Raw genomic sequence first — 26,996 nt, forward strand, 5'->3', positions numbered from 1 at the left:
GTCGTCATAGTAGTGGTCTCTGACTTGTGGTCAGATTGGCTAAAGTGGAACAAACTCAAACTTGCACCTTTCTTCCATCCTAAATGTAACGTCATTGAGAAAACATAAAGGTGTTATAATGTATTTGTATGCAAACATCATTTCTGAATTTAAAAGTACTAATCATCTAGTTTTTCAAAATTCTCTAATACGATTACAATATTTGTTGGTGTCAACGTAATCGATTACAGGTTAAAAAAAAAATCATTAAAAAAACATCAGATTACATGTAACTGGATTACATGAAATGAGTTACTCCCAAATCCTGATACACACACATATCAAACCTTTATTCATCAGACAAAATAAAGATAAATTATTATATCATTTGAACAGTATTGTGTAGTTATGCCTAGTCAAAAATCATTTTTGTAGTTTAATAGAAAAAACATTGACCTTTTTATTAAGATAATCCTGCATTGGATTGAGGTGTTGTAGTTATTGTATTGGATGGCATTTCTCAGGCAGAAATCAAAGGGAAAACATGTCACAATATTTTATTATGAACGTCTAGTTGTACTGTGGCCCAGCTCTATACTCGTGCCTATTTTGTTTTTCTATTAATGTGCCTCATGGCCCCATGAGAGCCAATTGGACATTCATTCATGGCTCTCTTCCTGGCAGGGCAGTCCTCTGCGTCACACCCCAGGCAGTGGCACTTCTTCCTATTGTTGGACTGAGACTCAACTCTTCTCCAGAGATCTCAACTGGAGAAGCAAAGCCCATCTGAAGTCCTGGGCTGAGGATCAAGAGGGACAAAGTGTTAGATGATGAAAATGAAGAAAACAAAGCAGTATACAAATGTAAGGATCTGTAAACAATTTTTTTTTTAAAGTACTATAAGTGAATGGACAGCGTGTGGCCTATTTGTGTGCATATATGATTTTATTTTTTCATTTGCAGAGTCTTATAAGCATATGTGGGCTGGGCATCCTAAAGATGCAAGACACTATAATAATAAATTAAATCATACTACGCCTACACCCTAAGAGCCCTTACGTGTATCTGTGTTCCAGAGGTCCTCCTTAGTGAATGCAGAGCATACGTACATCTGAGATCCACATATTTCATAGTTCCTCCTAAGTAATATTTTTTATTTAATTCAACTAGGCAAGTCAGTTAAGAACAAATTCTTATTTACAATGACGGCCTAGGAAGAGTGGGTTAACTGCCTTGTTCAGGGGCAGAACAGCAGCTCAGGGCTTTGATCTAACAACCTTTTGGTTACTGGCCCAATGCTCTAACCTCTAGGCTACCTGTAATAGTAGAGCATACATTTGAGGTGGCTGTCTCAGAATGCTTGCTGTGGGTAGAGCCAGAGTATCGGGAAATATCCTCAGAGTCTAGGATGGAGTTGGTGGTTGTTGTAATGTACATACCCTCTTCATTGTCCACATGAGTTGCAGAGCGGCGGGGAATGTCCCGGGACTCCAGGAAGAACCTGGTGGTTGTTCACATGTTACATTTTATTTAACTAGTACAACACATCATCCTCAGGAGTTAAAAAGCAATGGGGACAGTCCTGGGGAGTCCAAGTCCTCTGGTTAAGAGTCTCCCTGGAGCTGTTGGACTGCTTGGGGCTCCCTGCTCTGCTGGAGTTAGGAGTCCAGACACAGGGTGACTTTGTGGATCAACAAGGATAACGTGACAGATGGTAAAGAGAGTGGACCAATACTCAAACAAACCAATCCAATGCAAAATCAAGCAAATTAGACAAATTAGGCAAACTAGCACACGAGACAGAGGTAGAACTCGTAACTGACAGGTATCCAGGGTTGTCATAGTGATTATAACCAGACTGGAACGATTGGCTCCAGGCTTTCAAGTGAGGCAATACCCAATCTGTAGATCAAGAGGGGGAAAAATTGCAGATCAAGCAATTTACCAGAAACATGAATTTACTAATCATCAAAGTTTAGCAGACTAAGCAGCATGGTAGAGTAAGATCTTACCCGAGAGGTGGTTTCAGCTACTTTAGAGCTCCTCGTTCCTATTAAGAGAGTAGACATCAGTGGTCTCAGACCAACAGGATTGGGACAACCCAGCGGTGAAGACGTTCCTGGGGAGTCAAAGCCCTCTGGTCAGGAGACTCCCCGGGTCTCCAGAAGCAGGGTAGGTATGTAGATCAACAGGGACAAAGTGTCAGATGGTAAAGAGAGTGGAACAACACACTGAAACAAACAAATTGTTATGTTCCCCAGTTTCTGCGTTGTGGTTTTGATTGGATGTGTGTTTCAGGCCCCATCAATGATTGGAGATCTGACCCCGCCCTCTAATCAGGAGATACAGCTGTCTTCAATTATCGACTCCTTCTGAAGCTTTAAAAGCCAGTGTTCGTTTGTTAGGAGAGAGAGCTGATGGTTATGTTCTGTGTTGGTTGTTGCTCAGAGACAGGTCCCCATAGGACGCAGTGTTTTTGATTATTGAAATGGTTTACTTATGTTTGTATTCGTTTTAATTTGTTCCCAGGGGGGAAGGGAGTGCTTAGGCAAGCGACCTGCGGGCATAAATATACCCGAGTATGTACTTTGTCTATGCTCACTTGGTAAGACCCGTCTGGACCATCCCCTGTATTTTGGTTGGTGCGCCAGGTGCTGCCTGTTAGGTAAGTTGTGGGTAGGTAAAGTAGGAGAGGGGGATCTTTAACTTGAACTTTCTCCGCTTTGGTTCCGTCCAGCCCCTTTTTCCAAAATTACCGTGTGACTGAATAAATTTCCTGTAAAAGGTTAATTCTCTGCCGTTGTCATCCTTACTTGCACCTACAGTCCCATACCTCTTTCACTCCACGGGGAGTTGAGTTGTAGCAGGGTGTTGCGTTCCCTCTTCCTAGAGGCGTGCGTAACACCAATCCAATAGCAAATTAGATCAACTAGACATCATAGATGGAACTCCTAGCTGTTAGGTAGCCAATGTCTTTTGGACTGAGAGGACTGGTCTCCATTGGACAAGCTGTTCTGAGACATGTCCAGGAAGGCGGTTGGCCCATAGCTCTCCCAAGCAGATGACCACATAATTGACATCCTCATCAACAATTGATTATGCAACAAACTGAACCAAATCTTCAGGGGTACTGATATGTCATGAATCAAAATAAAATGATGCAACCTATTGGAAAAAATAATTTGAAAAAGTTCAATCAGCAAAGATCTCTATGGAGTCATCAATGAACTTAACATGATCTCCAGGGGTCCTATTGGGACCCAAGCCTGGTGTTGAAAAGGATGGGTGATCATTTGCATTCATAAGTTTGCATCCATAGTCATCCATCTGCACTGTATGAGCAAGATGTCTGTTCTGAATTCATTGTGATAAATTGTCTTTTGGTGATAATGTTTGAATTTGACGTGACATTTATTCTGGTAAGATGATGCAACTTTTACAATTGTAATGATATTTCAACAATATTGCTTTAGCCATAGGCAATATACCAATCGTGTTCTATATCTATGGTTTTAGCCACAGCTACAAAACCAAATATTTCTATGTGGTTTTAACAGCCATCTCCATGGCAATCAAATTATAATGAATGGTGCATAGAGGCACAGAATACAATGTTTTGTCATTTAAATGTTTTTAATCTATGTATGAATTCTGAATGGCCAATGCTTTATATGGTACAATTTCTAAATAAGAGCGAGTCTACAAGGACCTGGCTGGTTCTCTTAATGTTTATTTTGATGCAGTATTCGGTATAGTTGATTCAAGTACAGTTACACCAATCTCTTAACAGGTGAGCTCTGCAGACGATTTGAAAGAAAATATTCATCTTTTGTTTTGGTCAAACATTTCTTCCTAGGTGTTGGCCTTTCTAGGGAGTTTTTCCTAGCCGCCGTGCTTCTACACCTGCATTGCTTGCTGTTTTCGGCTGGGTTTCTGTACAGCACATTGAGATATCAGCTGATGTAAAAAGGCCTATATAAATACATTTGATTTGATTTATTTAATTCATATGACTTTAAAAGCAGTTGTTACAGTTTGTACACTATGCACAATGTAGAACGCATCCGACATTACACATTTATTTTAGTAACTTTTCTCAAAATATTAGATGTGACATATCAGGTGTTGTATGCCAACTTTCCATGAAACTACTGCAAAAAAATATAAGCTTAGACATTTTGATAACTCAATTTTATAACCCATTTTTATGAATCAATTTCCACATTGTTATGATGGTAAATTATAAGTATGAATACAGCTAAATAATAAAAGGCGTAAAACACATATTACAGTTGTACAGTGTATGACTACGTTCACAGATATGAATTACACCTCAATGTGTCAGTACAATTATTTCAAAAACCTTCTATAACCCAATATATATGTTTTAAAAAGTGCATAAATTGTCAATCTGTCCTTCACAATATGCTAGCGAAGACTAGCTAATAACTGAGTTATTATGCAATATCTGTAAAGATGTTTGCTTTTGTATTGGAGAAAGTCTTTAGCCTGAGTGCCAGTCTGTTTGTGCTATCATGCCAACTCCTTGTACTGGGCATTTTTGGTTTGTCAATGAGCAATTGAGTTAGCAAGAGCACAACCAGATCTGAGACCAGGCTAGATCTTTGCAAGTGAAAAATCAAAGAAAACATGGAAGTCATCATGCAAATCACTGGCAAAAGAAAATGTGCCTAAAAAAATAGGATATTTATGAAAATGTCATAATTGTAAACTTCATCTTACAGAAATCTCAATAAGAAAAAGCAGAATTAATTACCGTACCCATACATTATGTCACTCATCTATGATCGTAAATAGCTATCTTCTGTGTATTATGTTTTACACAGTACTGATTTATAAATGGGTATGATGGCATGGTTGAATAGCTTTCTGTAGCCATATTAATCGTCATATTCTTCAATAAATCCCTTGGTTTGGACTCACATAGGGGAATCCTTATCACTTATTAAATCACCTAAATCTCTCAATCACATATGAGCCCTCACATACCGTATCTCAATACCTCTCATATACAAACAAAAACAGAGTAGGCTAGACCTACAACCAGTATAGTATTCATGTGGAATGGAAACCAGGTTTTGCCGTGCTTAACTACTACCGCTACTGTTTAAATTCAAGCAATGGCTCAGTGGGTCGTCACATCAGGGTTGTTCATTAAGTCACACAACAGGCAATGTTTTAAACCATTTTGCAAGGGACAAGTCAAGGTATTTCCTCCCTCTTTCAATACATTTTCTTCCGCTTGTACCCACTGAACACGACCCAGTTTAAACCAGAGAACCAATGCTGAGCAGACAAACCAGCAGAGCAGCAGTGATCAACGCTAAAGGGAAGTGAGGACCTCTAGTGGCAGAAGAAGGAACGTTCAGAGACCCATCCAGCTTGAGGCAGGATGTTATGGAGGTGTTGCAGCACTCTTGGTGGCATGTACCTGTTGTGGTCGTACACCAAGTGTTTCTTGTGCAGTCGGCATTGCAGCCTCCCATCCACATCGTTGTTGAACCAGTTGTCATCTTTTTCAACTGAAAAGAGAAACAAACGTGGATTGAGAATGCATGGAGTTAGACGAGTTGAAGGATGTACGAGATTGGCAAAAAGGAAATTCTCTCTTGTCTGAGTGATATTATTGAGACGATAACAGATAATCGTTCTTGTCGTGGACAAATGTATTTTCCTTGTGTATACACAAATGTATTTTCCGACAGCATTTACAGTTCAATGAAGCATGTCTAGTTTGTCTACTATGGGTATAGAATGATGAATAGGGTAGTGTGGGGTTGCACTATTAAGCCTACCTCACAGTAGGGCTGGTTGAGGGGACAAGGCATTGGGTCTTTGGTTATCCAATTCTTGTAACAGTTCTGCTCTGTGCACTGAAACATCTGGCACTTCTTAAGTTTCTGTAAATAGATGGATGATGTTAACAAAGGCTGGTAAATTCACAGACTTTGAGTCCTATGCACGCGCGCACACACACACACACACACACACATTAGGACTGGACAATTTCCGTCTAATTGTGTAACTGACGATTATGGATGAAGACATTCATAAAAATAAAATAAACTTTATAACTGTCTTAAAAAACAAAGTATTCACACCCTTTGACTTTTTTGACATTTTGTTGTGTTACAAGTGGGGAAAAAATGTATGTAAATGTCGTTTTTTGTCAGCGATCTAAACAAAATACTCTGTAATGTCAGAGTGAAAGAGAAATTCTAACAAGACTAAAGAATTTACAAAAAAATAAAACACTAATATGCAGTATAACATGATGCAGCCACCGCTATGCTTGAAAATATGGAGAATGGTACTCAGTAATGTGTTGTATTGGATTTGCCCCAAACATAACACTTTGTATTCAGGACACTAAAGGTATAACTTTAGTGCCTTGTTGAAAACAAAATGCATGTTTTGGAATATTTTTACAGGCTTTTTGTCTTTTCACTCTGTCAATTAGGTTAATATTGTGGAGTAATTGCAATTAAACTCATTGTGAAATCAGACCAAATGACAGAATTTTGACTAATCAGACTGAAGGAAAGATTTCCACTGGTCTAATGTCCATTGCTTGTGTTTCTTGGCCCAAGCAAGTCTATTCTTCTAATTGGTGTCCTTTAGTAGTGGTTAATTTGCAGCAATTCAACCATGAAGACCTGATTAACCCAGTCTCTTCTGAATAGTTGATTTTGTGTCTGTTACGTGAACTCCGTGAAACATTTATTTGGGCTGCAATTTCTGAGGCTGGTAACTCTAATGAACTTGTCCTCTGCAGCAGAGTCTTCCTTTCCTGTGGCGGTCCTCATGAGAGCCAGTTTCATCATAGCGCTAGATGGTTTTTGCGACTGCACTTGAAGAAACTTTCAAAGTTCTTTCCGCATTGACTGACCTTCATGTCTTACATGAATGTCATTTCTCTGTGCTTATTTGAGCTGTTCTTGCAATAATATGGACTTGGTAATTTACTAAATAGGACTTCTTCTGTATACCACCCCTTTTATTTATTTATTTTACTAGGCAAGTCAGTTAAGAACAAATTCTTATTTTTAATGACAGCCTAGGAACAGTGGGTTAACTGCCTGTTCATGGGCAGAACGACAGATTTGTACCTTGTCAGCTTGGGGATTTGAACTTGCAACCTTTCGGTTACTAGTCCAACGCTCTAACCACTAGGCTACCCTGCCACCCTACCTTGTCACAACACAACTGATTGGCTCAAACGCATTAAGAAGGAAAGAAATTCCACAAATGAACTTTTAAGAAGGCACACCTGTTAATTGAAATGCATTCCAGGACTACCTCATGAAGCTGGTTGAGAGAATGCCAAGAGTGTGCAAAGCTGTCATCAACGCAAAGGGTGGCTACTTTGAAGGATCTCAAAAACACTTTTTTTGGTTACTACATAATTCCATATGTGTTATTTTATAGTTTTGATGTCTTCAATAGTTTTGATGTCTTCAAACCCACCGCTGGTGTGCGTGGACAAAGATGGGTGGCCAGAGGACATGAAAATAGACCTCTTTGGCCACACCAGAGAGAGTTACAGAGGGTCAAAGATCATACCCCCAAGACATGCTAACCTCTCACCATTACCAATAGCAGGGGAGGTTAGCATATCTTGGATGTATGATCTTTGATCCTCTGTCACTTTCTCACACATCAGTATTCACAAATTATTCAGGATTATGTGTAATCATGGTAGCATCCACTTTAATGTAGAACGTATTTTAAAATATATTCTATTCACTATAAACGTGATTCCAAAATGATACAATACATGATTTACATTGATCTGAAACACAACCAAAACAAACAGCAAATGCAGCAAACAAGTTAATTGAGTCACAAGCTTTACGAGGCCATACTAGGCCATTACATCATGGCCTAAGTGTCAACAGTATGTTTATGTTGTAAATTGATCATATTGAATTACCATTGTAATTGCTCACACATTGATGTCAGCTATGCACCTACCCCAATGCTCTGTTGCTGATGACTGGGATGAATGCAGGAGCAGATTTCAGAAGGAGGACAAGACACTATTTGTGACTGATGACTGATATAAGGGCATGTACGTGATGGCTTATATTATTATGATGGTCATAATGCTTCTTGACAGTGTCGCGTATTTTCTTAGTCCAAGTAAAGTGACACAGGATGGTCATAATGCTTCATGACAGTGTAATAATGTGTATTTTCTACAAGTTATTTAGAATTTGATGAAAAAAAACATGACTGTAAAGACTTCATTACAACAAAGGATTTAAGAAACAAAAATTGAAATGAAAGGAAACTTCTTGGCAGGGATTAAAAAAACGTTGATAACCAGCCACAGTATTTAGTTAGCCACCAATTGTGCAAGTTCTCCCACTTAAAAAGATGAGAGGCCTGTAATTTTCATCATAGGTACACTTCAACAATGACAGACAAAACGAGGGGGAAAAAATCCAGAAAATCACATTCATTAAAAATCCTACAATGTGATTTTCTAGATTTTATTTTCTCATTTTGTCTGTCATAGTTGAAGTGTACCTATGATCTTTTTAAGTGGGAGAACATGCACAATTGGTGGCTGACGTGGTATGACACTGGGTGCGAAGGAAAGGGTTGCCGAATTGGTAAAGGTGTCATTAAGACGCCAAAATGTATTTGAAAAATAATATTACTTGGTAAAACTAATCTCTTTGAGCAATTGTATTTTTGTAAGCATACACTATAGCTCAGTAATTTAATTATTTATTTTATCCAATCATTATTGCTCATCTTTAACAAGTGTGTCAATAATTTCGTACCTCACTGTGTATACAGTGCCTTCAGAAAATATTTAGATCCCTAGACTTTTTCCATATTTTGATACGTTACAGCCCTATTCTAAAATTGATTGCATTTTTTAAATTCCTCAGCAATCTACACACAATTACCCCATAATGACAAAGCAAAAACAGGCTTTTATACATATTTGGAAATGTATAAAAATAAATAAACATTTTTACATAAGTATTCAGACCCTTTGCTATGAGACTTGAAATTGAGCTCAAGTGCATCCTGTTTCCATTGATCATCCTTGAGATGTTTCTACAACTTGATTGGAGTCCACCTGTGGTAAATTCAATTGATTGGGCATGATTTGGAAAGGCACACACCTGTCGATATAAGGTCTCACAGTTGACAGTGAATGTCAGAGCAAAAACCAAGCCATGGGGTTGAAGGAATTGTCCATAGAACTCAGAGACAGGACTGTGTTTAGGCACAGATCTGGTGAAGGATACCAAAAAATGTCTGCAGTATTGAAGGTCCCCAAGAACACAGTGGCCTCCTTCATTCTTAAATGGAAGAAGTTTGGAACCACCAATACCCTTCCTAGAGCTGGCCACCCAGCCAAACATGGAATTGGGTGAGAAGGGCCTTGGTCAGGGAGGTGACCAAGAATGCGATGATCACTCTGACAGAGCTTCAGAGTTCCTCTGTGGAGATGGGAGAACCTTTCAGAAGGACAACCAAGATTATCTGGTCTGATGAAACCAAGATTGAACTCGTTGGCCTGAATGCCAAACGTCACATCTGGAGGAAACCTGGCACCATCCCTACAGTGAAGCACGGTGGTGGCAGCATCATGCTGTGGGGAAGTTTTTCAGTGACAGGGACTGGGAGACTAGTTAGGCTCGAGAGAAAGATAACCTGCTCAGGACCTCAGACTGGGGCAATGGTTCATCTTCCAACAAGACAACGACCCTAAGCACACAGCCAAGACAACTTCGGGACAAGTCTCTGAATGTCCTTGAGTGGCCCAGCCAGAGCCCAGATCGAACATCTCTGGAGAGAGCTGTGCAGCAACGCTCCCAATCCAATCTGACAGAGTTTGAGAGGATCTGCAGAGAAGAATGGCAGAAACTCCCCAAATACAGGTGTGCCAAGCTTGTAGCGTCATACCCAAGAAGAGTCAAGGCTGTATTCACTGCCAAAGGTGCTTCAACAAAGTACTGAGTAAAGGGTCTGAATAAGCATTCAGACCCTTTACTCAGTACTTTGTTGCAGCACATTAAAAGCTTGGTGATATTTCAGTTTATAAAATGTTTATATATTTGCAAAAATGTCTGCTCTGTCATTATGGGGTATTGTCTGTAGATTGATGAGGGGGAAAAAAACGATTTAGAATTAGATTTAGATTTAGAATAACCTAACAAAAAAGTCAAGGGGGTCTGAAAACTTTCCGAATGCACTCTCTATTTTTTTTTTTGGGGGGTGAACAGCTGCAACAGCACCGTCTTTAAAACTATTATAATGGTGACCGCAGTCACTTGGCTGAACAATAACTGTCATCCAAAATTCCATGACCGACCGACCGACCGACCGACCGACCGACCCCCACACACACACACACACACAGTGTATAGAAATGTACCCTAACACATTGGGAAATTTACTTTAGTAGGCCTACATTAACCTGAGAACTTCAAGTTGCCGCCCAGAAGCAAGTTCTTACATTGGTTGGTATAGCAGTTGTAGTGGTGGCTGCTGCTGTTGTTGTGGTGGTGGTCATCATCACTGTAGTCACTGGAGGAACAATTAAAACACTTTTTTTTTATATGACTCATGTCTCAATACTCTATATAGTACATTGTACTTTCATGCACATATAATGCAATTCAGATTTATTCAAAGTAAACAGCATGTTTTACAAATTAAAGGAATAGTGATAAGATACTATGCATTGTACTTGCACCCCAGTATTTCTACCTGCACATTCATCTTCTGCACATCTATCACTCCAGTGTTTAATTGCTATATTGTAATTACTTCGCCACCATGGCCTATTTATTGCCTTTACCCCCCTTATCTTACCTCATTTGCACACACTGTATATACTTTTTCTACTGTATTATTGACTGTATGTTTGTTTATTCCATGTGTAACTCTGTTGTTGTATGTGTCGAACTGCTTTGCATTATTCTTGGCCAGGTCACAGTTGTAAATGAGAACTTATTCTCAACCTGCCTTCCTGGTTAAATAAAGGTGAAATAAAAAAGTTTATAAAATACAGACCAACAGACATAACTCAGCCCCATACAGTAACAGTCTCCCAATTGATGTGGTGGTGATACATGTAAACATGAATCTCTCACAGTAAAATACAGGATTTTTACAGGCTCACCAACTCCAACACTAAGGACACCATAGTACGGTTTGACTGACTTTAAAGGGTCTGGCACACAGTTTACAAGGAAACTGAAGAAATGCAGAATAGCATAGAAAACAGTCATTATACAGGGCACTTAGATATCAAATCGAGGACATTTATTTTTTTTATGAGTGGGCTAGTCCCACTCCTTAGGTATTTTTATGTGTTTATTAGACAGGGTGGACAGAGGAAAGTAAGGAGGAGAGAGGGTGCTTGAGCAGTGGGATGGATTTGAACGCATCCTTTCAGAGGTACACAGTACATGTGATCCAGAGGCAGCAGTTTAAACCAGTGGACTACTGCAGGCCACAGGACATTGATTTTCTTTATTGTATAAAAAAAAATGATTGGAAAATAAAAAAGGTTTACCTGTTGTAGTGTTTGGGCGAACCATGGAGGCCAGGGTGGAGCGAAGACAGCCAGTGGAGTTGCAGCATCCCATGGTACAGTTGGTCTGAGTGTTATTGACACAGGCATTCCTGCAGGAGGAACTGCAGCTGCCGGTGTAAGTCATGTCTTCCTGTCTCTTCAGCTGAGAAGGCATCACACACATTTTGTTAACACACTCTTAAAAACAAATACACTTAAAAATTTTTGTTGCTATTGTTAATCAAGGGAATAAAAGATGGAAGTTGGAACAACATTCCGGTATTGTTTAATCAAATGCAACTGACAAAACAAAAGTAAACTGTGTGAAACGTTTAGTAGTCGGGCCAGGAAGATTATATTTAAAATTGGTGTGACACGAATTAATGACAGCAGATGCAACATGAACTATAGCATGCACATTTTGTTTATAGTTGTGTAAGAAATCTTAAGTACATTTGTATTATTCAAATTCTAAAATTCACACATAGCGTATACTGTACCTCACAGAAGGCGACATTAGCTTTGCATGAAACAGAAGTCACATTCATGTACACATCGTAGCAGTCTGAGTAGTTACAGGAGAACTGGCGACAGGATATCTATGAGAGAGAGAGAGAGAGAGAGAGAGAGAGAGAGAGAGAGAGAGATGATCAGAGCACCTCATCTATCTATGCTTTCTCTAAACAATCAAACAGCAATATCGGTCTGACTTTGAATGAAGTACAACTTAGAAAGTCTTCACAGCATACATAAAGTCTGCACTACACAGATCAACTGTACTTGTATGTCTCACTCTATAATAAAGGGTGCATGAAGGCTGCCATGACCAATGTAGAGGGCAATGCTAAATGTGACATAGTTGGCTATTTCCCCCCCAAAACAGTGCTTTATATAGGGCGACATCTTGCTAATCGATGTGAAATTGCTTGTCTTCAGGAAAGCCCCACAGATAAGGCATTAAAAGGGATGGAAAGCGGACCACATGTATCATGAAATAATCTCTCCCACTAAGTTACTTCATTCCTCAGTGCCAACATGCACTGACACAAACACAGACCCAGTCATCATCCCCTCAACCCCACACTGTGGTGATGTACACTCAGTGGTTAAAGTGGACTGCAAAACAAACGGTCTGTATCCACTTAGAGTTTTTTCCCCTAAATCAATTTGGCACATTTTTCAGATGTAAGGGGGTGTGTTTTCAAAACACTGAGTAATGCCCATTATCTTATGTTCAGGCCCATTCATTGTGCATTAATTGGTGTTGAATACATATTTAACCTCTGAGTCATACATGCAAAATCTACATTTTTCATGAAATACCATAAGAATATTTAGTTTAGTCACCTATACATCAGATACTGAGACTCGTTGTTTAACTAACATTTATTCCAACAGCAAAAAATACTAGATACAAATTTTCAAAACTGTTCTTTTTAGTAGATGGTAGATACCATTTTCCATACAGTATTTAGCTTTAACTTGACGGCAAATTTTACGGCAAACCAATTTTTTAAAAATCAGTTGTGGTATCCTTAAACAGTACATAAGTAAAATAAAGAATCAGATGTAAGGGTAGTATGTATTGTAAAGCTGATGCAGTATAACCCGTCTCTCTGCTTGGCAAGATGAATCAGGTTACAGTGTATCAATTACACTTAGATAAAGAGTGGAATATATTGTAAGACGGTATATAAAGGGTTTATTGTTTCGTTGGTTTGTTTAAGCTTGTAGCCTACACATTTGCAGCTAAAAGCTGAATTGCAGTATAGGTCAACAGAATTTAAAAAAAATAAAATGTAAATTGACGTAACAATTAGGTAGTTTAACAAAACAAAGAAATTGATGTTGATGAAGCCAGCTCTGAGAGTTCCGTCACAACAGAGTGTACCCACTTATGACAGAGACCGGTGCTTCTGACAACCCACTGGAGTTATGCTAGATGATCGATGCCAGATGATCGATGCCAGATGGTGCAGTTGGCTTGCTGGCCCTGATGTCGTTCTCAGCTCAACATCTCTGTAGCCTGGACATAGTACTCCTCCACAACTAACGAGTAGCACCCACAGGTGATGCCTCTGAAACTGCTACGGCGCAAAAAAAGTCCAGAGCAAAAGTCATCAGTCCAGAGCTATAGTCATCAGTCCAGAGCTATAGTCATCAGTCCAGAGCTATAGTCATCAGTCCAGAGCAATAGTCATCAGTCCAGAGCAATAGTCATCAGTCCAGAGCAATAGTCATCAGTCCAGAGCAATAGTCATCAGTCCAGAGCTATAGTCATCAGTCCAGAGCTATAGTCATCAGTCCAGAGCTATAGTCATCCATCCCCATTTCCAAAGTGCAGTCCAGTCTCATTCGTCAAGAAGCCGGTGCTTTGTGAGATCTTTTATATGCAAACATTAGCTAGCTAACTATAGCAAAACCACACAGTAGACTTGCCATCAGTCCTTCAACTCCATGGGTGAAAACAACCAGATATACACAATAAACACTAAATGATTTAGCAAAAATAAAAAACACTTGAAATCATCAAAAATATGTAGAAAATATAAGGAGCACCTTACGGTGCCATGGCAACCACAGAGCACATTATATTGATCGGTTAGCAGACAACGTCACGGAAATGATGTACACGCTTCCAAGAGGCGCATATCAGCAAATTCAACTGAATTGTTTTCTAATACCATTTGCAATAATTACAAGCACTATTTACTTGGTGGCCTCGTGAATGATGTTGAACAAAACATGTGCAAGGAAGGTTGCTATTAATGATACTGCAACAATTCACAAAGGCGTCATGATTGGCTTCATAAAGATGATATAGATGCATTATGTATACCCACTTCAAATAAAGTGTGAACGTAATATCATATCATATACTACAAGACTGCTAAAGTACTAGACTCACCATGGTCATGCCACTGGTGCCCCATGAGGTAGTATTGTCCGTGCTTGTGGTTCCACTACCTATGTTAGCAAGGACAAAATGTAGTGTGAGAGCAAAGTGGCAAAAAATATATATCTACCATATATTCTGAATGTGAATTCATAAATCAAATCAAATTTATTTATATAGCCCTTCGTACATAAGCTGATATCTCAAAGTGCTGTACAGAAACCCAGCCTAAAACCCCAAACAGCAAGCAATGCAGGTGTAGAAGCACGGTGGCTAGGAAAAACTCCCTAGAAAGGCCAAAACCTAGGAAGAAACCTAGAGAGGAACCAGGCTATGTGGGGTGGCCAGTCCTCTCCACAAAGATCTCCGCCAAACAATCAGTATTTTGTTTTACCCGCCACTGTATTCCTTGAGTTGTCAATGGTTACACTTCTTGAAGTGGAGGTCATGGCTGTTGTCATTGAACCTACACTGGACGAATTGGAGGTAGAGGTTGCCGTATTAGCAGAACCTTGAACCCTGGTAGCTGCCATCGTAGTTGCTGAGTCCGATGCCATTGTAGTATTCATAGAAGAAATGCCAGACAACATGGGTTGGGGTGTAACGGATCAGTTACACGTCAGGGATTCCAAAAAACTGTGATGAGTTACCAACACACATATTGTAATCAGATTACAGATACTTTAAAAATTACGAGGTGATTACTTCTAGGATTCCTTTTAAATTCAGAAAAGATGTTCGCAAAGAAAATCTTTGACACGTCTGTTTTCTCATTGACATTTAAATCAGCATTGACAAAAACACTGGTGGAACAAAATAAGTTTGTTCTCTGACCAAAAGTCAGAGACCACTATGATGACACACCAAATGTGTTTGATCGATCGCTGGAAAAGAGCACAAATAGGTTTTTGTAGGCTACAGTCCAAGCTATGTCTTCCAATGGTGCGACTGCTGTCAGCATCCCAAGATTATCCAACTTGAATAAACTCTTTTGGGTAAGGATCACAGCAGTGGTGTAGTCTACGGCTTTACGGATATCACTTATTATTGTTATCTACATAGCTCATTGATGTGAATCACACTGCTGTTCTCTCATTTAGCTAATTGCACCTTACATATTGTGGTTGTTGTGCATGGCTGTTCACAAATCTAAATGTGTATTTGAACTCAAATGGTTGAATTCAAGAAGTTTCAGCTGCCTATCAATCATTGTTTTTGAAACCAGTGGACAGCCAGTGAACATGTGCTTTTGCAACTGCTGCATAGTGCAGATCCCAGCCTATGGAATAAAAGTGGGGCTTTTATTGCTAAATTTGGTTGAGGTCCACCGACCTCAACCCAATTGAGATGGTTTGGGATGAGTTTAATCGCAGAGTGAAGGAAAAGCAGCCAACAAGTGCTCAGCAAATGTGGGAACTCTTTCAAGACCGTTGGAAAAGCATTCCAGGTGAAGCTGGTTGAGAGAATGCCAAGAGTGTGCAAAGCTGTCATCAAGGCAAATGGTGGCTACTTTGAAGAGTCTCAAATATAAAATATATTTTGATTTGTTTAACACTTTTTTTGCTTACTACATTATTCCATATGTGTTATTTTATAGTTTTGATGTCTTCACTATTTTTCTACAATGTAGAACATAGTAAGAAATAAAGAAAAACCTTTGAATGAGTAGGTGTTCTAAAACGTTTGACCGGTAGTGATATATATATATATATATGTCCATTGATTCTTGAAGAATATAACTTATAAATGCCTCATGAGCTCAGTTCAACTGTCACACTCCATGAGAACCCAAAATATAAGCTTGTTTTTCTCCAATGTTTGTAAACATTGTAAATGGAAACAAATACTGTATAGCCTCATAACATGGTTAAAACAATCATTTGGATATCATGATTGGTCAGTCTTTGCATCCATAGCTCTGTCTATTAATCTGAGAGTGGTTACATTTCTCCAGGCCCATCCCTCAGCTTTTTACCAAAACAGAGGCGGGGCGACAATTTTGGTATTGTTTCATCTGTGGACTTGCCCTTTAAAAAGCTGCATATTATCAACATATCAAAGTGTCACCAACAAAAAGGTCAACAATAGGCCTATAGCAAATTCAGCATATGGTGTTCATTTTTCACATGTAAATAGCACTTTTCAGTAGTGCTCAAAGCATAACATTTCATGAGCTCAACATTTATTTACAACTCAAATCAATGAGCCCAATCAGTCCTCCATGACAACAAAATCATAAACAACAGAGTAGGGCTGGCTAATAAGTCCTTAGTTTTGGGGTTATGCTCAGGTAATACAATTTGGCAAATCTATACTTCCATATTTCCAAGTCCTATTCTTGAAGATCAATGGGTATAACAACTATTGTAATGACTGGAATTCTGATAGACTTTGTTTTTTTTAATGTAAAGATATACTGTCATTTAATCGTATTTGTATATGTAGTAGAAAGCGGTGGGTAAAATGCATCATCCATATATGGCCATCTATGTAAACTTAAACATTGATTTATCCTGCAATAAATGTTATTCAGTTGGTAACATACATTTTTGTCTTCTTCTCATGCCTCTTAAGAGGAAAGTAATCTAAAAGTAACTTAATGTAAGCAGATTACATTACTGAGCTTGGGTAATCCAAAAGTTACGTTATTGATAAACATTTTGGACAGGTAACTAGTAACTGTAACGGATTACATTTAGAAAGGTACCTACCAAACCCTGCAGATGACATTGCAGCATTCGTAGAAGAAATGGCAGACGACATTGTAGCTTGAGCTGTGGTAACTGTCATCGTAGCTGTTGCAGAGACAGTACTCGTGTTAGTTGACAACACAATTGTTGCAGCCACCGTGGTTGTAGCATTGGTCGTTGAATTGGAGCTTGTGTATTGTCCTGAAACAAATGACGATGGCTGCAGTCCCAGTAGTAAGAAGAGCAGGAGGCCTGTTCAGAGAGAAGAGAGAGGCATACAGCTGTCATCATTTAGCAGGTCCTGTATATTAAACATAACAAGCTCTTAACCATGCGTGTTATTGTCATATTCATGTGGGCAGTAAGCCTCTTTTGTTCGGCTAGATGAGTCTTTTCCTTACGAAAAATAGTTTGCTTTCAGAGTGCAGTATAGCTGCAGGACTGCAGTTTAGCTCCAGTTAGAGTGAAGTATAACCGCAGTATAACTTTTTTTTATGTCAGTAAATTTGCAGTTTAACTGCAGTTGCAGGTACGGTCTGGAATCTTAAAGACACAATCTGGGATCTGAAAATCTGTCCATTTCAATTCTTGATATTTACCCATTGATTCTTGTCACGCCCTGACCTGAGTATTCTTTGTTTTCTTTATTGTTTTGGTTAGGTCAGGGTGTGACATGGGTGATGTATGTGTTTTTGTACTGTCTAGGGGTTCTGTAGGTTTATGGGGTTGTTTATCATCTAGGTGTTTATATATGTATATGGATGCCTAGATTGGTTCTCAATTAGAGGCAGGTGTTTATCGTTGTCTCTGATTGGGAACCATATTTAGGCAATCATCTTCTTTGGGTATTTCGTGGGTTATTGTCTATGTGTAGTTGCCTGTGTCTGCACTCGTTGTCATAGCGTCACGTTCGTTTTGTTGTTTTTGTTTAAGTGTTCTTCGTGTTTTTCATCATTCAACAAAATAATGGATTCACACCACGCTGCGCTTTGGTCTACTCCATACGACGATCGTGACAGAATAACCCACCATAAAAGGAACAAGCAGCGTGATTGGGAGGAACAGCGCTTAATAGATAAATGGACCCGGGAGAAGGACGAATGAGTAACAACCTGGGAGGAGATTGAGAGTTGGTCGATCGATCCAGGGAGAGTGCCAGAGCCTGCATGGGATTCTTTGGAACAGTGCGAGGAGGGATACAGGAGAATGGAGGAACGGCGAAGATATAAGGGTACAGACTAGCACGGAAGCCCGAGAGGCAGCCCCAATAATTGTTTGGGGAGGGGCACACGAGGAGATTGGCTAAGTCAGGTAGGAGACCTGAGCCAACTCCTCGTGCTTACCGTGGGGAGCGTGTAACTGGTCAGACACCTTGTTATGCAGAGTTGCACACAGTGTCTCCAGTGCGCATTTCTAGCCCGGTGCGCTATATTCCAGCTCCTCGCATTGGCCGGGCTAGAATGAGCATCCAGCCAGGACGGGTTGTGTCAGCTTTACACTCCAGACCTCCAGTACGCCTCCACAGCCCAGTACTCCCTGTTCCTGCTTCTCGCACTTGCCCTGAAGTGCGTGTCCCCAGCCCGGTACCACAGTGCCTACACCACGCACCAGGCCTACAGTGCGCCTCGCCAGTCCAGAGCATCCGGCAACAGTACCCAGTCCAGAGCGTCCGGCTACAGTACCCAGCCCAGAGCGTCCGGCTACAGTACCCAGTCCAGAGCGTCCGGCTACAGTACCCAGTCCAGAGCGTCCGGCTACAGTACCCAGTCCAGAGCGTCCGGCTACAGTACCCAGTCCAGAGCGTCCGGCTACAGTACCCAGTCCAGAGCGTCCGGCTACAGTACCTAGTCCAGAGCGTTCGGCAACAGTACCCAGTCCAGAGCATCCGGCAAAAGTATATAGACCGGAACCTCCTACGACGGGCCGCAGACCGGAACCTCCTACATCGGGTCACAGTCCGGAACCTACCACGACGGGTCACAGTCCGGATCCTGTCCTGAGCCGCCAGAGTCTCCCTCCTGTCCTGAGCCGCCAGAGTCTCCCTCCTGTCCTGAGCCGCCAGAGTCTCCCTCCTGTCCTGAGCCGCCAGAGTCTCCCTCCTGTCCGGAGCCGCCAGAGTCTCCCTCCTGTCCGGAGCCGCCAGAGCCGTCAGCCAGCCAGGAGCCGCCAGAGCTGTCAGCCAGCCAGCAGCCGCCAGAGCTGTCAGCCAGCCAGGAGCCGCCAGAGCCGTCAGCCAGCCAGGAGCCGCCAGAGCCGTCAGCTAACCAGGAGCTGCCGATGCCGCCTGTCACGCCGGCGATGATGGAATCTCCCTCCTGTCCGGAACTGCCAGAGCCGCTCCTCAGTCCAGTGACGCCCTCTACGATGATCTTCAATCCTGCACCCGAACCGCCGCCGTGAAAAAGGCCCACCCAGACCCTCCCCTTTAGATTAGGTTTTGCGGCCAGAGTCCGCACCTTTGTGGGGGGGTACTGTCACGCCCTGACCTGAGTATTCTTTGTTTTCTTTATTGTTTTGGTTAGGTCAGGGTGTGACATGGGTGATGTATGTGTTTTTGTACTGTCTAGGGGTTTTGTAGGTTTATGGGGTTGTTTATCATCTAGGTGTTTATTTATGTCTATGGTTGCCCAGATTGGTTCTCAATTAGAAGCAGGTGTTTATCGTTGTCTCTGATTGGGAACCATATTTAGGCAGTCATCTTCTTTGGGTATTTCGTGGGTTATTGTCTATGTGTAGTTGCCTGTGTCTGCACTCGTTGTCATAGCGTCACGTTCGTTTTGTTGTTTTTGTTTAAGTGTTCTTCGTGTTTTTCATCATTCACTAAAATAATGGATTCACACCACGCTGCGCTTTGGTCTACTCCATACGACAATCGTGACAATTCTTGAATAGTATAACTTCTATAACTTTGATTCATGTTATAGAAGTTACATTATTCAAGAATCAGTCGGTATGCGTTTGTGCACATTTTTTTTTAGGCAATGGGCATATTTCGAAAGTAAACGTACCTGTGCCTTTAAAAAAAGCAGTTGAGGCCATAGTCTTCTGGAGGGAGTAGGAGCCCTTAGTCCAGTCTAGAAAGGGAAAGAGAAGTCACAGCGAGTTCAATTCGACCCAGGATATGTTTGCACATGATATTCATGATCTCCAGCTCCACACCAGTATCTACAGTACATACAGTATGTGACTATGATGGCTTTGTACAAACAATACGAAGAAAACGTTCCTAAGAAAATGAACCCCTATAATCTTAAAACAATATAAATGACGATTGTGTCCCTTTAACGATTAACACTGCTACAGTAGGACTTAGGCACAGAAGATCTTACATTTAAAAATAAACTGAGAAACAGTGAAATGTGAGACCCTGAACATGGTGATATAAAGGTTCCTTATTGTCTTCCGGCATTGTGGTTACCTGACTATTGAATAACGCTTCCTGGAGCATGAAGAGGAGAAAAGTAATACCACAAACCACATAAGTAAAGACCAAAACCCATAGGTCTATTATGCCTTTGCTGTTGACGCATGACCTAGGTCAGATTCGGTAGAGCAATCAGACTGTTTACACATCTACATTCATTATGTCCCAACTGGACTTATCCGTTGATCTTATGCCATCATCTATCTGAGGGCTCCTCCGCAAACAATTCCCTAATTGTTCTATGGGGAAACTGATCTGATGATGGTTTGCATTGGCCGCAGCGCCTGATTTGTAAGTCACATTTTGTTAAATGTAGGAAAGAGAGGTAGAAAGGAGAGTTAGGAATAGAAAATAGGTGTTGAACTGTAAAACAACCATCTACTCACAACAACATTGTGGCTGGTAAATTACAATATTGACCATTGCCAAAATAATCAGACACAAACGTGTGGCATCAAAGGACATGATTTTGTTCTGTAGTGTCGGTTGGCAGCCGTTCAGCCATGAACACAATTAAAATGTGTTTATTCCTCGTGATGTCCCCAGTGCAATATCACTAAGCACAGCATGTTTTTCATCCCTCCCTAGGAACCAACCACCGTCTCCTTTGGGCTCACCACCCTGGATACAGAGGGTCAAACAGTGGCCTATAGTGTCATGTTGTATAAATGATTGGAGACAGGCGCAGGAATACGTAATAGGAGGTTTCAATACTCCACCCAAAAATACAACATGCCATGAAAGGGACGGGGACGAAGCCCTAAACAAACACATATACTAAAACACAGGGATGTAAACCCAAAACCCAAGAGCAAGGTAAAACCTCTAATAAATACATGGGACAAGACCGGCAATACACAGGGCGAGACCCATAATAACAAATGCACAACAATACACGGGACGAGACCCGTAATAACAAGTGCACAATACACGCAGTATGAAAGCTGAAATAACAAAGCACAGGTACTCACAGACCAACGGACATGGGAACAATAACCCGACAGGACAATGGTGAACAGAGGGCACATATATACAATTACTAATCAGGGGAATTGGAATCAGGTGTGCGTAATGAGACAGTTCAGTGACACCTAGAGGAATGTGACGTAGACCTCCGGAACAGGTGCACGGAATGAGCAGCAGTACAGAGGGAATTCGTGACAGTTCCCCTCCGCCTGACGGCTGCACCAGAAGCGGAATGACACCGGCCTCGGGGACGACCACAGGGACGTGGTGCTGGTAGGTCAGGGCGCCGATGGTGAAAATCCTTGGTCAGCCAAGTGTCCAGGATGTCCGCCACAGGAACCCAGCACCGCTCCACTGAGGCGTCCCCCACCCCTGACGCGCTGCAGCAGCGGGACGACACAGGCCTCAAGGACGACCACAGGAACACGGTGCGGGTCGGTCGGGGTCAGTTGCAGCTGCCGAAGTTGCGTAGTTGTTGGACAGGCCAGTTGCAGCTGTCGAAGTTGCATCTGCGTCGGTCGGGCCAGTTGTGGCGACGTCGGATGGACCAGTTGCAGCTGCCGAAGTGGCAGCGGCGTCGGACAGGCCAGTTGTAGTTGCCGAAGTTGCGGCGGTGTCGGACGGGCCAGTTGCAGCTGCCAAAGTGGTAGCGGCGTCAGACAGGCCAGTTGTAGTTGCCGAAGTTACGGCGGTGTCGGACGGACCAGTTGTAGTTGCCGAAGTTGTGGCGGCGTCTGACGGGCCAGTTGTAGCTGCCGAAGTTGGCGGCGTCAGACGGACCAGTTGTAGTTGCCGAAGTTGTGGCGGCGTCTGACGGGCCAGTTGTAGCTGCCGAAGTGGTAGCGGCGTCAGACAGTCCAGTTGTAGCTGCCGAAGTTGCGGCGGCATCTAACGGGCCAGTTGTAGCTGCCGAAGTTGCGGCGGCGTCTGACGGACCAGTTGTAGCTGCCAAAGTGGTAGCGGCGTCAGACAGTCCAGTTGTAGCTGCCGAAGTTGCGGCGGCATCTAACGGGCCAGTTGTAGCTGCCAAAGTTGCGGCTGCGTCTGACGGACCAGTTGTAGCTGCCGAAGATGCGGCGGCATCTGACGGCCAGTTGTAGCTGCCGAAGTGGTAGCGGCGTCAGACAGTCCAGTTGTAGCTGCCGAAGTTGCGGCGGCATCTAACGGGCCAGTTGTAGCTGCCGAAGTTGCGGCGGCGTCTGACGGACCAGTTGTAGCTGCCAAAGTGGTAGCGGCGTCAGACAGTCCAGTTGTAGCTGCCGAAGTTGCGGCGGCATCTAACGGGCCAGTTGTAGCTGCCGAAGTTGCGGCTGCGTCTGACGGACCAGTTGTAGCTGCCGAAGATGCGGCGGCATCTGACAGGCCAGTTGCAGCTGCCAAAGTGGTAGTGGCGTCAGACAGTCCAGTTGACGGGCCATTCCCACTGTCTCCATTTAGGGTTGGTTATTCTGTCACGTTGTATAAATTATTGGAGACAGGCGCAGGAATTCACAATACGGGGGTTGGTTATTCTGTTATGAAAGGCACGGGGACGAAGTCCAAAACAAACACGTATACTAAAACACAGGGATGTAACCCAAACAAAAGAGCAAGGTAAAACCTCTAATAAATACATGGGACAAGACCGGCAATACACTACATGGGGGAGAGACCCGTAATAACAAGTGACAATACACGCAGCACGAAAGCCGAAATAACAAAGCACAGGTACTCACAGACCAACGGACATGGGAACAATAACCCGACAGGACAATGGTGAACAGAGGGCACATATATACAATTACTAATCAGGAGAATTGGAATCAGGTGTGCGTAATGAGACAGTTCAGTGACGCCTAGAGGCATGTGACATAGACCTCCGGAACTGGTGGGCAGAATGAGCAGGAATACCAGGGAATCCTTGACAAATAGCCCACTTTAAAAAAAACGTTGGCAAAGTTATAGGTGTGTGTGTAAAGGAGAAAGTTCATATTACTTAAAGCATATCAAATGTAATATATAATGCCATCAGAAAGTATTCAGACCCTTTAAACTTTTTTCACATTTTTCTACATTACAGCCTCAATCTAAAATGGAAGAAATAAAAAATACTTCATATTGACAAAGCGAAAACAGGATTTTAGAAATGTTTACAATTTTTAAATAAATACAGAAATAGCTTAGTATTCAGACCCTTTGCTATGAGACTCAAAATTGAGCTCAGGTGCATCCTGTTTCCATTGATCATCCTTGAGATGTTGGTACAACTTGATTGGAGTCCACTTGTGGTAAATTCAATTGTTTGGACATGATTTGGGAAGGCACACACATGCCTGTATAAGGTCTATGCGCACTGAGCCATGTGCTACTATTACTCACAACCAGAATGACAGACCTAGGACCATAGAGATATATAGAGGACTCATCTTTGTATCTGTTTCACATCAGTGTTTGTGACAGCATGAGGAATGGGGCAGCACCATTGAGGCTATCTCAATTTTGAAGTAGTCAATTTTGACCCGGTTTGACATGACTCCAACAGGGTCACCAGGAAGGATCAGCCAATAACATTGGAAGTCCAACCCAGTTGACTACATAAGGATCCACCCCTTCTTTGAATTTTTGCCTAAAATAACATACCCAAATATATCTGCCTGTAGCTCAGGACCTGAAGCAAGGATATGCATATGTTTGATACCATTTGAAAGGAAGCACTTTGAAATTAGTCTAAATGTGAAATGAAGGACTACATTAAAATGGTGGAAGTCCTCAATGAAGCTACCCATGCTAAACGGCCTTTTGTCCACTAGAGAATATCCTTCTCTATGTATAGGACACAGGCACTTGGAACTCTGACATAGCCCAGTAAATATGAACAAAGGAAACCAGTTGAATTAAATGAACATATCTTCTACCTCAGGAGTCTTGCAAACGTTCATGTAAACAATAAACATCGCGCCCACTCAGAGGGTAAGACATGCTAAGTTAAAATGTATCTTATCAAACGTTGTGAAACATAAATGTATAAGTGTCGCAATAAACGATACGGGGAAGGAACGACGAAACTCTGGCAATTATTGTAGGATTAAATGGGAATATAGATTTGCCACATATTCATTCAAACGTGCGAAAGCAACAGCAAGCATTTCAAAAAGAGAACAACGTGGTCTCTACTGGCGGGAGTTCGGAGAGCACAAGTGGAAAGGTGCGCCTGTGGTGCATACTCTCTGCAGTAGGCCAATAATACATTTTAACAACACATTTAAAATGTAAGCTCAATGAGCAAATGATCAATTTCAAGCAATTTTGACATGCTGAAAGACCCGTAGGAGAAAACTGAGGATGGATAAACGTTGTAGTTACTCCACAATACGAACCTAATTGACAGAGTGAAAAGAAGGAAGCTTGTACAGAATAAAAATATTCCAAAACATGTTTGCAATAAGGCATCAAGCTTACTTTAGTGTCTTATTGCAAACAGGATGCATGTTTTGGAATAGTTGTATTCTGTACAAGCTTCCTTCTTTTCACTCTGTCAATTAGGTTAGTATTGTATAGTAACGACAATGTTGTTGATCCATCCTCAGTTTTCTCCTACCACAGCCATTAAACTCCGTTTTAAAGTCACCATGGTGAAATCCCTGAATGGTTGCCTTCCTTTCAGGCAACTGAGTTAGGAAGGATGCCTGTATCTTTGTAGTGACTGGGTGTATTGATTCACCATCCAAAGTGTAATTACATACTTCACCAAGCTCAAAGGGATATTGCATGTCTGCTTATTTTTTTATACCCATCTACCAATTGGTGCCCTTCTTTGCAAGTCATTGGAAAACCTCCCTGGTCTTTGTGGTTGAATCTGTGTTCTAAGTCCATCCAATTTATTAGGTGACTTATTTAGGCTTGCCATAACAAATGGGTTGAAAACTTATTGACGAAAGACATTTTTGCTTTTAATTTTTTATTAACTTGTAAAAATGTAAAAAAACAAAACATAATTCCACTTTGACATAATGGTGTTTTGTGTGTAGACCAGGTACAAAAACATCTCAGTTTGATACTTTCAGAAGGCACTGCACTATGTGAAAATAGGAAAGCATTCAATGCCAGTAACATAACCTCATATTTATTGTTGTGAAGTAAACCTAAGCAACATTATTCTCTATTATATCATCTTTAAGCAACCATGGCAACCCTCCTTGTTGAACTGAATCAGCCTGAGATGAGCAGGTAATGGCACAAAATAACGCAAACAGATTTTTAACTAAATGTTTTCCGGAAAAACAACAACAAACGCTTACCTGTGTGTAGCGTTGAGCAAAAGTCTGAGGATGAAACTGTCTGTATCAGCTGTGGATGATGTGTCGAGCACCTCTCTCTCGGTCTCTCCCTCTCTCCTTTTCTACAGTGCTTACTACCCTCTGTTCTTCCTAGTGACAGCACAAGAGAGACAACCTATTAAGTGGAAACTCTCACCTGCACACCCACTCAATTACTAGTCACAACTAGCAGAGAGGAGGAGACTACAGGCAGAGAGCTGGGTGGGTGGCTTTAAACTAACATACAAGGGCCCAGAGATCAAATTAGGGTAAACTTCTGGCCCGCCAACTCAATACACACCTATAATCTCAGGAACCAGGACCAAATCTGGAGTGTGCTGGCCAGTTGACAGATGGTCATGTGAGACGAATTAATACAATTATGTAATCAGACATATTCATGAAAAAAAATGTCACTGGAGCAAAGTGATACAACAGGTCATAGTCATGTCATTAAACATCTGCAACCCAAAACAATCTTAGAAAAATTCTACATCTCCTTGTAAAAATTATACATATTTACCTATCACCTCATTTTCCTTTTCTTGTGCAAACAAAATGTTCCCACAGTCTTCTACAACTTATTAACATAAGGCCATTCAAAGCACTCATCTACTGTATAGACATTACATTACATTTAAAGATGTTTGTCTGAAAAGAAATGCAACAGGATTGTAGTGAAGCCCTTGCTGCCTCATGGGTTTCTTGTGAGATAATTCCCATACTGGTGAGGTGATTTTGGGGAACCTTCAGGTTTCTGTTCAACACAATGAGAAATCCCCCCTCCCCCTCCCCCTCTCTGCAGGAATAAACCCACTTGACAACAATTACCTCTTTGTGGCATTGTGGCTCTTGGAATGTACAATACCTAACCTGGGCACCACACAAAGGCACCTGGGCCACTCAGGTGACAAAAAAAATCCCTCCTAATAAACCTGAACGTTTTGTGAGAAGAAAGACACACATAGGCTGATATAGCTTTTAGTTCTCTCATGGAATTGTATACACTACAACCACATACAATTATTTGCACAAATCCATTCCATGTTAGTTTTCATGGTCAAAGCTATAGTTGGCACAAAGGCATTACTCATGGAAGTGTCTATCATAGTGAAATTGTAAGAATTTAAAATATTTAGTTACCTACTGTATTTGTATTACAAATACATAATTTCAT

The 26,996-nt window shown here is 41.5% G+C and overlaps 1 protein-coding gene and 1 long non-coding RNA gene across 2 annotated transcripts; both read right to left on the reverse strand.

Annotated features, from left to right (window-relative positions):
* Positions 1-250: 250 nt before the first annotated feature.
* On the reverse strand, positions 251-2,887 carry LOC118366530 (uncharacterized). The gene is made up of 3 exons (XR_004821979.2): positions 1,992-2,887; positions 1,419-1,881; positions 251-778 (listed from the first exon to the last, which is right to left on the reverse strand). It is a non-coding gene; the product is annotated as an uncharacterized LOC118366530 (long non-coding RNA).
* Positions 2,888-3,689: 802 nt separating this feature from the next.
* On the reverse strand, positions 3,690-26,185 carry LOC118367340 (uncharacterized). Its single transcript, XM_052494132.1, has 10 exons — positions 26,121-26,185; positions 25,802-25,930; positions 20,143-20,208; positions 17,152-17,386; positions 14,457-14,511; positions 12,049-12,147; positions 11,549-11,711; positions 10,484-10,554; positions 5,796-5,900; positions 3,690-5,522 (listed from the first exon to the last, which is right to left on the reverse strand). Exons 3-10 carry the CDS (start codon positions 20,171-20,173, stop codon positions 5,268-5,270), a joined length of 1,014 nt encoding a protein of 337 aa, XP_052350092.1. The 5' UTR covers positions 20,174-20,208; positions 25,802-25,930; positions 26,121-26,185; the 3' UTR covers positions 3,690-5,267.
* Between the last annotated feature and the right edge of the window lie 811 nt (positions 26,186-26,996).

This window comes from Oncorhynchus keta, chromosome 34 (genome assembly GCF_023373465.1).
Source record: "Oncorhynchus keta strain PuntledgeMale-10-30-2019 chromosome 34, Oket_V2, whole genome shotgun sequence".
Taxonomy (NCBI): Eukaryota; Metazoa; Chordata; class Actinopteri; order Salmoniformes; family Salmonidae; genus Oncorhynchus; species Oncorhynchus keta.